Below are 11,860 nucleotides of genomic sequence, written 5' to 3'. Positions count from 1 at the left end.
GCGCTTGGGACGGCAGCAGGGCCTCCTCGCAGATGCTTTGAACACCGACCGAGGCGAGCATTTCCAATAGCTGTACACCCTCTTCGACGCGAGCCGCATTGGCGGACCGACAGAGCACGCACAAGCAGAGACTTCTGAACACCGACCGTGGTGAACATTTTCAGCAGCTGTATACCCTCTTCGACGCGAGCCGCATTGGCGGACCGACAGAGCACGCATAAGCAGAGACTACTCTGCGAAGCGCCCGAAACAGCGCACAAGTCGACCACAGGTAGACTGTATTCAGCAAGCGACCGTTTCGGGACTCGTTCACCGCCACATGGATGCACAGCTCGCCACTCGAGTTGGCCATTATACTCATATCCATCAAGAGGGCTCGATTTCACCGCTCTCGAAAACATCTGCGAGTTCGTCAACAGGCAGGTTTGCGAGCGCCTTCTCGAGTTGGGCTTCCCGACGTGCCCGTTTGGTATGGCGCTTGGCTCGCACAGCAACGGTACCACGTATCCTTGCCGCTCGCCGCAGCATATTAGGAGAAATGTAGTCCGGATTCTCCCACAGTGTTCTTCCGCCGAAACTACCCGCGAATATTCGGATCGGCAGCAGCACGAACCGCGGCCCGATTTCGACCAAGGTTTCCGCCAACGCCTGCATATCCTCTGCAGATAAATGTGTGGTGTTTGTATCGAATGCCTGTTCCCCCGAGACAAGCTGTGAAAGCGCGCGTACTGCGGGCATTCGTTTGCTCTGCTGACGTAGCGCCTCCAGCTGGATCTGATAATGACGCACCCAAAGGCGCCCGTCTGGCGTATGCATAAACGCTAAAACTCGATCGACGAATGGTTGTGATTTCTTGTGACCGCACGGAACGCTGAATATCTGCGATAACAACGCTTTGATGAGCTGCACATGGATTGCAGCGTTCTCGTTAAAGCTTTGATCAAAAACGAGGATCGGACGCGACCCCCGCAACGCATTCCCTACGAGGCTCAACTCGCCCATGGTATGCACATTCTGCACTTCGAAGCGTACTGTGGGGCCCCGTGGGGTCCTCGCCGCCCAAAGATAGAGGTCTTTTCGCTTCCGTGCCTCGAAGAGGAGGCAGCCCTCGCACGAGTGTAGTTCAGCGACCTCGTTCGCTGTATCCAGCCGATCTTTCGTGTCCAGTTTCTGTTCTTTCTTTGAGTGAGGCATTATTGTACGGAGATCAAGCATCAAGTGTCTGCCTCTGTTCCCGATGCCGCGAGTCGACATAACGAGCACTCGTTTCATGTTGAGGCCTCTATGCAGAACACGCGCCGCCGACGCCCACTTATCGTCAATGCCCTGCTCAAAGAACCACGTCCAAGGGTCTCGTCCTCGAATCCACTAACCGACGCTCCAATCGCAGCTCAAGAGCAAGACTCCAAAACGGTATACACTAAAGGCCTGCGCCTCTTCTCGACGCGTCCAGGTCGTACGCCTAACCGAATGCGCTCTGGCCAGTTGGGAGCAGGTGACGTCGCGCGTATCGACGCTGCGCATCGTCGCCGTCGACGCCATGGGTCCCGGCACGGCGCCAGTGCAGCGGCGCGCGCTCCCCAGCGCATCATCACGACGAATGATGCTCTGCGATGAGTCGTGATTCCATCGTGAACGAAGAGCGTTCAACGAAGTTGCGGGTATTGTGTGCGTGTGCGTTCATGACAGTCTGTGCTTCGTATCAAAACATAATGCAGGGAGAGCGTATGTTATGTGGATTTTTGGTGGCACCAGTGCCCGTCTCACGTAGCCAGGCGACTGCCCAAGCGCTTGAAGGCACAAGGCGGAGCGTGAACGGGTACCGCTCGGCACCTGTAACCTGGAGGCAGCGTGCACGGTTCGCGGTGCGACCTGCAACGTTCCAAAGTTACCGGATGAACGTTGACGAAAAGGAAAAAGTGAAACAGCAGAAGAAAGTTCGTGAAAAACGAACGAGCAAGGAAATTGCGAAGGAGCTCCTCACACTCTACGGACCGGTGTATTTGGGGACTTCAATTTCGTTCGCGGCAGTATCATTCACCTTTTTCTACGTCTTGGTCAGCACTGGCGTTGATGTAAGGCAATTTGTGGAAAGCATTGGAGACCTGTTGGCGAAAACACCTCTCGGTCGGCCGGCGGTACTGGATCAACTTTCACCGCAGGTGGGCACGGTGGCCCTTGCATATATTGCACACAAGGCCACTTCACCGCTGCGTTTCCCGCTTACGGTTGCAGCAGTGCCCTTCGTGGCGAAGTTGTTTAAGAAGCGGTCAGAGGTGTCATAAGCAGAGATGGGGGTCATGCTCGGGGGCCGGTCCTTGTGCACGAGGCTGGTGGACGCTGGAGGAGTAGCCACCGATTGGCGGCATGTTCAGGAGCGGCTTGCGGCGAAGCAGACGCCTCGGCGCATGAAGCGATAATCCCTCCCAGCGGAACCGTGCACAGAAGCGGATCAGGAGAACAAGTGCCTGGGTGATAACCACAAGTCTAGTGGTATGCACTTCAAATCTGAGGTCGCGTAAAAGATTCGGGACGCACTGGGGCGGTGGGAAACCGACTTCACTGCAGGATACTTGGAGAACACTTCGAGCGCTCGACGCATGGGCGTGTCGGACACGATTGAATCACAGGGAAAGATAGCACTAAGGCGTGTTTGCGTTCAGGGCAAGTTGCAGACGCTCATTCCTGAACGAAACAGCGCCGAGCGCGCACGGTGTCCTATCGAGAGCAGCGACCGCGTCCAGGATGCCGGGCGGCTCGGCACGCGCCGCGCACCCCAGAAAAGCGCCCCTACGCCCTGTGTGCTTTCGCTATCGAGTATATTGAGGACGCTTTTCTCTGTAAAGCTGGAGCAATGGAGTGCTCTACAATTGTTACATGGTGTTTTGCTGAAGAGCGGCTTTGTGTTCTATGATCTCGTCCATGTCAGACTTTGATGGTACGGGTAGACCTGGTTCATTCGGGCATACGCGCTACAAGCTGGGCTGCTTCCCGATGTGATGAAAAGTAGCCTTTGCAGGCTTTTTCTGCGAGTGCTTCTTTTTCCCCTCGTTAATCTCAGAATGTAAATAATCGGATCTCTCTCTAGTTCCGCTGCTAGCGGTCGAAGGGTGTCGATATCGGTGTTCAAGTCCCGATTTTTCTGCTTCCGGCTGTTGGCGACGCATTTCATGCACAGGCGGAAGTTGCGATCGACGCTCCGCTTGCACTTTTCATCTTTTTTAGACAGCCTCAGTGCGCCCTTCGCAACAGTAACGCTTGGCTCTGGTGATGTGCGCTCAAATGGACACCATACCTCGAGCTCCAATGCCTATCGCCGCCCTGTGGCGCCACTTATGCTTGCTTCATCGCTTGGTACATGCGCTTGACGCTTACAGAGCGATCCTTTCGATGCTCTCACCCGCTTCTGCGCCCGGTGCAGTACCCTTGGATCACGGGCTTGTTCCGGGCGAGCTCCCCGGTGAGTACGTTGACCGCTGCACACGCATGCGCAGCGTTAACCATTCGATAGAGGATTTGTGGAACGAGGTGACGCTCATACTGAGGCATCTCTCGGACGGAGCGTACTGGAAGTAGAACAAGTCGAGAACTTTCGGCCCGTGCACGTTCACTTTGTATAGAGCGTTGAAGCTTTCTCCCCTGGAGGCGAACGTTGCGGTGATGAATGTCCAAGCCTTAGACCGTTTTTCATGCAAACACAAGAGACGGGAGATCCTGCGAGCATGTAGCACGACATGTGTCATATTGCCGTGGGATCCAGTTTTCCAGATGGCCACAAAGACAGGAGAATTTGTCATTCGAACGATATCAATGACTCGATGTGGCAAGCTGAGCGAACTTGCATTATGGGCTTTTGAAGAACGCATCACGGAACGACGAAGAGTTTTTTCGCCAGCAATCCATCGCCGCGGATTCCCGCTCCCAAGAGTTACCCTGAAACCCAGCGATCGGATCGTTAAAGCATGTGTGATTTGAGCTTGCTCCACGAAAGGAAACGGGAAGATCTGCGGCTTGCACTTACGAACTGGAGAATCATATCTGTCATGTGAAGAACCTGTATTCGAATGCGTCGCGAATTATCTTGATGCCGGTTATCCAACGAATTTTGGTGCTGGCATAGAGTCGAAGGAGCAAATCCAAGCAGAATACCAGGAGCCTTTAAAACCACGTATGAATCCATACGCCCTTATTACTGCACTTTGAACGTCGATTCCGTATATGTCAACCAATTTCAGGGAAAATGAGTAATGTAGGAACAGAGCGAGCAGTTCAATACTCCATTACAATCTGATTGTGATATGAGGGTATGCAATACTGGCAAGCACTTGAGCTTCCCTACGCAGCTGGTTGTTCTGGAGTCTCTTCAAACAGGGACAATGTGTCAATAAGCGGAATTGTTTGGAGGACTTCTCTCAGCCGGCACAGCGTCTGCGCTGGGGAGGCACGCGCGCAGCCCGCAGTGCTTAACGTGAATAGCTGTCCGTTTTGTTCTGTTCGACGGTCAACCCCGCATCTATGTTTCTGCACCAAATCATCTAGTTCGTTCGGCATGTAGCTAGTGCATGTCCAGCAGGGTAGGACTTTCCTCGTGGAGCGTCTCCGCAGGTTGCGCTCGGACGTTGCGACGTATTTATGAAAGCGCGCCGCTATTAGTTCAGCTGCAGACCTCGAAGTTTTCCGGGACGCGTACCGCTGAACGGTGCGTCCGTGGGTTCAAGTCACGCTGCGGCGCTGCTGACGCGCTTCGAGTGCAGCAACGCTGGACGTCTGGCTCTGTAAACAAGAGCAATGCAGCCACAACATCTGATCAAGGCGAAGATTTGACATTGTCGACAAAACCAGGGCGAACGCAATCCTGGTGGACGTCCTGGTTCCAACGAATAGGCCTCGCAGCGCAGAGACACGAACCAAACTTCCTACTGCGCGTGCTCGGCTATTACTCCGAAGAGTCACAGGCGTTGCGCCTCGGTAAAACTCTGTATCGCGACACTTTGCGAGAGGTCGAAGCGTGGCAGCGGCGTTTGTATGGCGAGATCAGCGGGGACAAACCGGTCGACGTGCCACTGGCAGCGTGGGTGCAGCTGACCTCTTTGCACTTGTGGGTGACCATCTACCGTCTACGTGCCGAGGGAGAGTTTGGGCGTCAGGTTTCTCAAGCGCTCTACGAGAATTTTTGGCCGCATCTTCGTCAACGACTGGCAAAGGACCTGGGGCTCGGTCTAGTTGAGGCGAGCAAGCAGATGCGCGAATGCGAGCACATGTTCTTCGGAGCAGCGATTCGGTACGACGAGGCATGGTTGAACAAGGACCAGGAGGCGTTCATTGCAGCGCTTCAGCGGAATATTCCGCGAATCGGCGCTGAACAGGCTCGAGTGCTCTATGATCATGTTGCGCAACAACTCCGCATCGGCAGGTTACATCTTGAGCGGTAATTTATGGAGCACGAGTGCCAGCGCACCATTTTTGGTATTGTTTGCTTTTCCCGGAGGTATTCAACTGAAGGCATGTGCCCTGTAGATTGAAGAAATGTCGAGGAAGGCGTTATGCAGTGACTGCTAGCATGGAAAAACGACCGTGCTTGCACAAGCCAGTCAATCTGTTTTAGCGAGCGGATGAACCGCCCTTCGGCTTGTCCTTGTTCTGAGCGCCATGTATCCGAAATAGAACTTATGAAACGCTATCTACCTGACTCTGTCATTATCAGTCCATTGAACTCCATATTTTTTCTAAGAAATTCTGTCGAAGAACTGAAAGGATGTACAGTTACTGTATCGTAGATATGTATGGTGATGAGGCGACATGAAGAGGGAGAAGAAGAAACCACTACACAAAAGAAGAGAAAGACCCTCCCAAATGAGGGCCAGGCGGCACAATTGTCGGAGCCAAAAAAACTAGTCTGAAACCGTTGTCGTAGCCTCCCTGCTGAAACATATCGACCGAGAGGATCTTCTAAACAGTAATTCGCAGGACGCCGTCTCAGGCATAGCATAGCTTTTGACTCCACGATGGCTCGCTCAGCCTCTCTCGTGATGGAGCACCTCGTCGCAAGCAGTTGCTCCATCGAAACTTGAACGACTCGAGCAACGGTTGCAGTGTCTCGTGGTTCCGGCGCGTTCCGCGGTTTCCCACCCAGCGAACGCTCGAAGGAATTATTTGGTCCCTGGAGTGAGCGTTGCGCTGAAATACTTAGCCTTTTCAATAAAAGAAAACCAGTGGTCAAGAGAGAGGACATTGGATTCTCGCCTGGAGCAAAGCTTTGGTATAGTTTGGTTCAGGAATCCAGAAAGCCTGCAGCGTTTTATGTATATACCAGGAACGATTCTCCAGACAAATTGAGAAACGATAGTAATGCTCCAGTATTCGGCGTTACGCAGTATACGACCTACACAGATGATGAGGCGGCAGCCAGTGGCAAATTCTTCCAAAACTAATCACCGTAAAAAACGCAATTATCACAGAGGTGGTCTGTTCAATTTATGTAGAAGATCTGGCTCCAGACTCACTGATTACCAATGGACAGGCAGGTTACACGCATACCCGAGAACGGAGCCTTCAAGTATGCCCACAGCCGGCAGCGCATTTCTGCTGCGTAGCACTAAGGTCAAGCGTGAACCGCGCGTCACGTGTGCAGGGTAACCGCTGTAACCCGGGTTCTGGAAGGCGGTTCAGACCCTGGCAGATACACACCGTTCCGGCAAGGGCCATCACGCTGAAACTTTCGCCTCCATCGAATGGGTGTCATGTCCGCTTTCCCAGATGAGCAATCATGCTGAAAACTTTCGCTTCCATCGAATACATACCCAACTCAGGGCTGAACAAGTGCACCCGAGTAAACAGTAAGCGTGATCAGTCGACCTTCCAACCAGTTCTCTTCAACCTCGAGGGGGCGCCTCCGTGCAATCTCGGCCAGTTGCGATACGTCGCTATTGCGCGGCAGCAAGACTGCGAAATTCGGCGAAACTTGCCACCCCAAGCGAAAAATTTCTGAAGCACAGTATGGCCGCATGGCATCCAAATTATAAACTGGACGGCGTCGATAGGCGGGTCCACCCCAGGGCGGGCTCGCAAAACCCCCGTCGAACATTCTCCGCCAGCGCCGGACGAACGCGAATGCATCGCCAATAACGACGTCGATCCGCTGTGCAACGCCATAGATACGCGCATTCTGTTGTAGCATCTCGCACTTGACCGCGTTATGGTCCACGGCAACAACGTATGGCAAACGCTGAGGTGCGTCTTTGGTCAAGAGTCTTGCCATCGCGATCGCATTACTCCCGACGCCTGCAAAGAGGTCGGCTACGAGTAGAGAGTCCGCTATTCTGGTCTGAAATCGCGTAGCAATATGCAAGGCGATCGGCTCTGGCGTCACTTCGTAGAAAGAATTCCAGGTCATCTGAATGCCTTCATCAAAGCGACTCCACAAAATGTGTTTTCTTGCGACATAGCGGTCGATGGTGCGTCGCTTTACCCTTCTGGTCACGTGCCGCTCTGTGCCCCGCCGCCGTACGCGAGCGTCTCTTGCTGTACTCTGCTCTTGCTCGCTTGCTGTTACCGTTGCTGAAACTGCCACTCCTGTCGACATAGAGGGCAATGGTTCCGCGACGTCTCCGAGGAAAGCCACTTGAGAATACAATGCAGGTGGAAAGCGTGCCTGCATTCACCCAGTGCCAAAGGACAGTCGTCTCCTGGCGTCTTGCATGCGTTACAGGTCCCGTCGAAAGGAAGACGGCATATGCCACACAAGTCGTCGTTCGCGTTCCAGGTCCACGCCGCAACTAGTCGGGCCCGCGTAATGCGACAGCGCATCCAGTTCAGTGCTTCCGAGATTGGGATCGATTTGTGAAACGCTCTGTGCCGATCGGCTGCAAAGTTTTCTTTCGAAGTGCCGCAAACAGACTGTTCTTAGACGTTGATGCGCAAGCGCAAGCCACAGCCGCACCTCCCCAGCGACCTCGAAAAACAAACGTCGCGAGTGCCTCAGCGCTCTCTGTACGGGTTTGCCAGAGTTATTTTATATGGTCCAATTTCAAAGAACGCACCAGTCGACCCTGATAGCCCCAAGGCCTGTGGGCGTCTCAGAACGCAACAACCACTCCTTCCCGAAGCTGCCAGGTTCCACGAGATGCCCGCGTGACGGGGCGCACTGCATTGCGTCGCAGTTCGAAGCGCGGCACGTTTTTCCGACCTATGATTGGTGCGTTTCCCCGGAATCTCCCAAAAGCGCATCTGCTGCCGATGGGTAACCCGCGTCCAAAGTTCCAAAACAGACTTTGTAGAGTACAGCAAAGCATCGAGAATGAGCTCTGATGTGAGGAGTTTGCCTCGCTGGCGGGCGCCACGAGTTCAAGCCCCTGTTATGAAGCGCTCGAACTGGTGCGCTGCGTTCGTGCGAACGTCTGGCAACTGCGCAGAGAAGTGCGTTCATGGTGAAGCGTGATCGTCAGGGATGATTTTGTCTCGAAATTCGCTTTTTTTTTTCATGACCAGTGCCCCCGGATCAATGCGCATGTTTGGGAGTATCTCACCGACTGGCAGGATTATCGGGGATCGCGTTGGACCCAAATCGGACGACGCTGATGCTCTCTTTTCTCTGGTCGGGTCGCGCATTCCATGATACGCGGTCACCATGGTGCCGCGCATCGGAGAGCTTGAGCGCTTCGATGACCAGCGGTAAATATCTGGCTCTCAACCCGTGCTCATTCCTGGCTGCGCTGTCCCGTGTATCCCGTAGCTGCGGCGTATTCGCATAAAGGGAATCATCACATGCGGCATCGGCAGCAACGCGATCGCGCGCACACGCGTTCGCAGGCATCACGGTAAGCTCCGGGGAGGCGCTGCGTGCCAAGCCTCCGGCGCGCACCTTCTGCGGTGCCTCTAACGCCGTCGCGGATACCGTACGCAGCCAGAACGGCTTTGTCATACCCTTGTGTGGGCGTCGACTCGAGCACGCGCTCGACGAAGCGAAAAGATTCTGACTGCCTCAAGCTGAAGCCTGTCGAAAAGCGACTTTACGCTGTTTTGTCCCTGAATGGCGTCCGAAGCGGCGGCGCATTCAGCGTCCACATACCGCGTAGCAACCCGGCGTTTCCCCGGATACATCGATCTATCCACCATCCCAACGACGAGTCTTGCGCGAGTTTCTTGGAACCTGGCATTGGCTAGCGCGAAACGCTACGCTGCTCCCTAGTGATCGATAGCAATCAAGCATTCGACGGAATCCTGCTTACGTGCAGCGATGCGGTATCACCATCACTTGGCGGGCGACAGCGCCGCATGGATGAAGATCAGCGCGCGCTGATGCCCAGAACGCCTGTGTGCACGGATCGGCGCTCTATGCAGCACGCATGTTTCGTTGCTCACTGCCGGAACGCAGGAGTCGGCTGGTTTACCGGACAGCGCTCGATACAGAGTGAATTTCGGGTTGCAAACTTAGCGATTCGTTTCGCTTCGACTCGAGGTGGGCGGCAGGTGTCACGCGTACGCACCCTGCTATCTGTACAGGGACGACTTTGGTTGTCGCGACGCAATCGTTTCTGCGTCTTGAGGGGCAACGCGAACGCAGCTAAACGGACAAGGCACCTGTCGATGAAAACCTTCCTTTATCCGCCAATTGAGCCATTTGACTCTGGGTTTCTGCAGGTTTCGTCGCTGCACACGATTTATTACGAACAGGCTGGAAATCCAACGGGCACGCCGGCATTATTCCTCCACGGCGGTCCTGGCGGCGGGATCGAACCCGTGAACCGTCAGTTCTTCGATCCACAACACTATAGGATCATTCTGTTCGATCAGAGGGGCAGTGGTAAATCATCGCCTCACGCAGAGTTGCGGGAGAATACGACGTGGCACTTGGTCGAGGATATCCTGAGGCTACGCCTGCATCTCGACATTAGGGAGAAAATGTTGGTTTTCGGGGGATCTTGGGGCTCGACCCTTGCACTAACCTTTGCTGTGACCCATCCTGAGATGGTCCTTGCGCTGGTACTGCGCGGTGTGTTCACCCTGCGACACCGGGAGCTCGCCTGGTTCTATGAGGGCGAGGGCGCCGATCGCATTTTCCCAGAGGCCTGGCAGGAGTTTGTCGAGGTCATTCCACCAGAGGAGCGAGCATTTCAGGCGCCGCCAGGAGAGCAAACGCTTGGCGTGGATCAAAAGGCCCGACTTGCTTTGACTGAGGCGTACTACAGGAGACTAACCTCCGCAAATATGGAAGAGCGACTGCGAGCCGCGCGTGCTTGGAGCATCTGGGAGGGCCGAACCTCGCACCTCCGCGCAGCTGCCGACGTTGCGCGCAAATTCGAGACGCCGGAATTCGCTGAGGCCTTCGCGCGGATCGAATGCCATTATTTTATGCATGGTGGTTTCTTTGAACGTGATGGTTGGCTTCTGGAGCCAAGCCAGTGCGCTCGTCTGCAAAATATTCCCTGCACTATCATCCAGGGCCGCTACGATATTGTTTGCCCATTCGAGACCGCGTGGCTCTTGAAGAAGCAGCTCCCGAACGCAGCATTTGTTGTTGTTGAGGACGCAGGACATTCTGCAATGGAACCGGGAACGCAGAAACATTTGGTGGAGGCCACAAATCGGTACCGTACGCTTGCCAGACAGACCCTTTGAAAACGGACCAGTCCGAGAACCTCGCGATAACATCAGGACGAGTCCTCGGCGAGTTCATAGAACACTCGAAGGCAACGCATTATCCCATGAGGGGCACGAGGTAGGACTCATTCACTCGAGCTTGGGCTTTGAGCAGCATCCGGGATACCCGGCACGCCTTCGATGCGAGAGAGAGAAACACACGCATACATCTACACAGACACATGGGGTTCGACACCGATTCCTACCCGTGCATCGATCGGTGCGCTCGTGCACGAGTCTGGGGATATCGGCTTGCGCAGATGCACGCTCGTTGTCCTGACACCAAGATGTGGACGCTTTCTCGTAAAGTCAAAACTCGAGCTATTGCTAATTAAACCCGCAGCGGGTGCGTCCCGAATGCATACATGACGGAGGATCCATGCTGTTTGTGACGCAGCCCAGCGTCAGTTTTCTCGATGAACCTATGCTCGTCTGCATGCACGAATGGCTGCGGCGGCTGCCTCAACACCCATGAACAGTCAGGTTATTGGAGGTGTGTCGGGGCCGCCAGCAAAGCCCCCGCATCGATGCCGATGGCTGCACGACAGCAAACCACAGTTCTCGTGGTGCACCCTCATCGTAGAAGACGCCGATTTCCATTCCCCAATGAGCAATTGTTCTCGGTAAAAAAAGCCGGCTCACCAACCTCGCTGCTCTTGACAAGTCAACACGGAATCGACGCCGTCGCGATATGCACGCGATCGCGATTCCCTCGATGGAAACAGCGGCGGCACAAGACGAGGTCATTGGTAAAGGCAGATTCCCAGATAATGATTCTACAAACAGAGCGTATCGTATGCATGATTCATAAAAGTTGCGCATTCAAAGAGCAGGCTCTCGACAGGTGTATTCCGTAGAAGCGTATATACGCTGGAGGCGCGACAGCATGGGGGTCGCAGCACCAGTCGCAGCACGTTCATGGCATACCTGCGCCTGGACGCTGTACGCGTGCGCATGCTCGTTGTGGTGCACTGGGTCTCGTGTCCCTGCCGCTGACTCGTAGTCGCGTTCGCGCAACCAGGGTACTCCAGCTCACTCGACAGATTCTTCACTGTAATGCGTGCACTGCATCATGACCCATTAGAGGAGAAGGTATTTCATATGGTACAGCGTTCACGATTCTAGGCATACGCGGACTGGATCAAGAGCGTTCTACGATACAGATCGAATGAGGGCGCGTGTATGTGCCCGAGGAGCACACGATCCTGCACAGGGGCGACAT

General features: G+C 54.6%; 6 protein-coding genes across 6 annotated transcripts; 3 read left to right on the top strand and 3 right to left on the bottom strand.

The window, feature by feature from the left end:
- Positions 1 to 366: 366 nt before the first annotated feature.
- CYME_CMS390C (probable essential nucleolar protein required for biogenesis of the 60S ribosomal subunit; Brx1p) lies at positions 367 to 1,272 on the bottom strand (the record flags this gene model as incomplete). Its single annotated transcript, XM_005538939.1, has 1 exon — positions 367 to 1,272. The coding sequence occupies one exon, from the start codon at positions 1,270 to 1,272 to the stop codon at positions 367 to 369; it is 906 nt and encodes a 301-aa protein (XP_005538996.1).
- Positions 1,273 to 1,613: 341 nt separating this feature from the next.
- CYME_CMS389C (hypothetical protein, conserved) lies at positions 1,614 to 2,285 on the top strand (the record flags this gene model as incomplete). The annotated part of the gene is made up of 1 exon (XM_005538938.1): positions 1,614 to 2,285. One exon carries the CDS (start codon positions 1,614 to 1,616, stop codon positions 2,283 to 2,285), a length of 672 nt encoding a protein of 223 aa, XP_005538995.1.
- Positions 2,286 to 4,562: 2,277 nt separating this feature from the next.
- Positions 4,563 to 5,432, top strand: CYME_CMS388C (hypothetical protein, conserved; the record flags this gene model as incomplete). The annotated part of the gene is made up of 1 exon (XM_005538937.1): positions 4,563 to 5,432. One exon carries the CDS (start codon positions 4,563 to 4,565, stop codon positions 5,430 to 5,432), a length of 870 nt encoding a protein of 289 aa, XP_005538994.1.
- A 1,373-nt stretch (positions 5,433 to 6,805) lies between these two features.
- CYME_CMS387C (similar to PRIP-interacting protein with methyltransferase domain) lies at positions 6,806 to 7,657 on the bottom strand (the record flags this gene model as incomplete). Its single annotated transcript, XM_005538936.1, has 1 exon — positions 6,806 to 7,657. The coding sequence occupies one exon, from the start codon at positions 7,655 to 7,657 to the stop codon at positions 6,806 to 6,808; it is 852 nt and encodes a 283-aa protein (XP_005538993.1).
- CYME_CMS386C (anaphase promoting complex subunit 11) lies at positions 7,549 to 7,806 on the bottom strand (the record flags this gene model as incomplete). The annotated part of the gene is made up of 1 exon (XM_005538935.1): positions 7,549 to 7,806. One exon carries the CDS (start codon positions 7,804 to 7,806, stop codon positions 7,549 to 7,551), a length of 258 nt encoding a protein of 85 aa, XP_005538992.1.
- Positions 7,807 to 9,585: 1,779 nt separating this feature from the next.
- Positions 9,586 to 10,617, top strand: CYME_CMS385C (proline iminopeptidase; the record flags this gene model as incomplete). Its single annotated transcript, XM_005538934.1, has 1 exon — positions 9,586 to 10,617. One exon carries the CDS (start codon positions 9,586 to 9,588, stop codon positions 10,615 to 10,617), a length of 1,032 nt encoding a protein of 343 aa, XP_005538991.1.
- Positions 10,618 to 11,860: the final 1,243 nt, after the last annotated feature.

Source organism: Cyanidioschyzon merolae, chromosome 19 (assembly GCF_000091205.1).
Source record: "Cyanidioschyzon merolae strain 10D DNA, chromosome 19, complete genome".
Taxonomy (NCBI): Eukaryota; Rhodophyta; class Bangiophyceae; order Cyanidiales; family Cyanidiaceae; genus Cyanidioschyzon; species Cyanidioschyzon merolae.
Note: the sequence above shows the minus strand (reverse complement) of the source record. Positions and strands in the feature narration are given on the sequence as shown.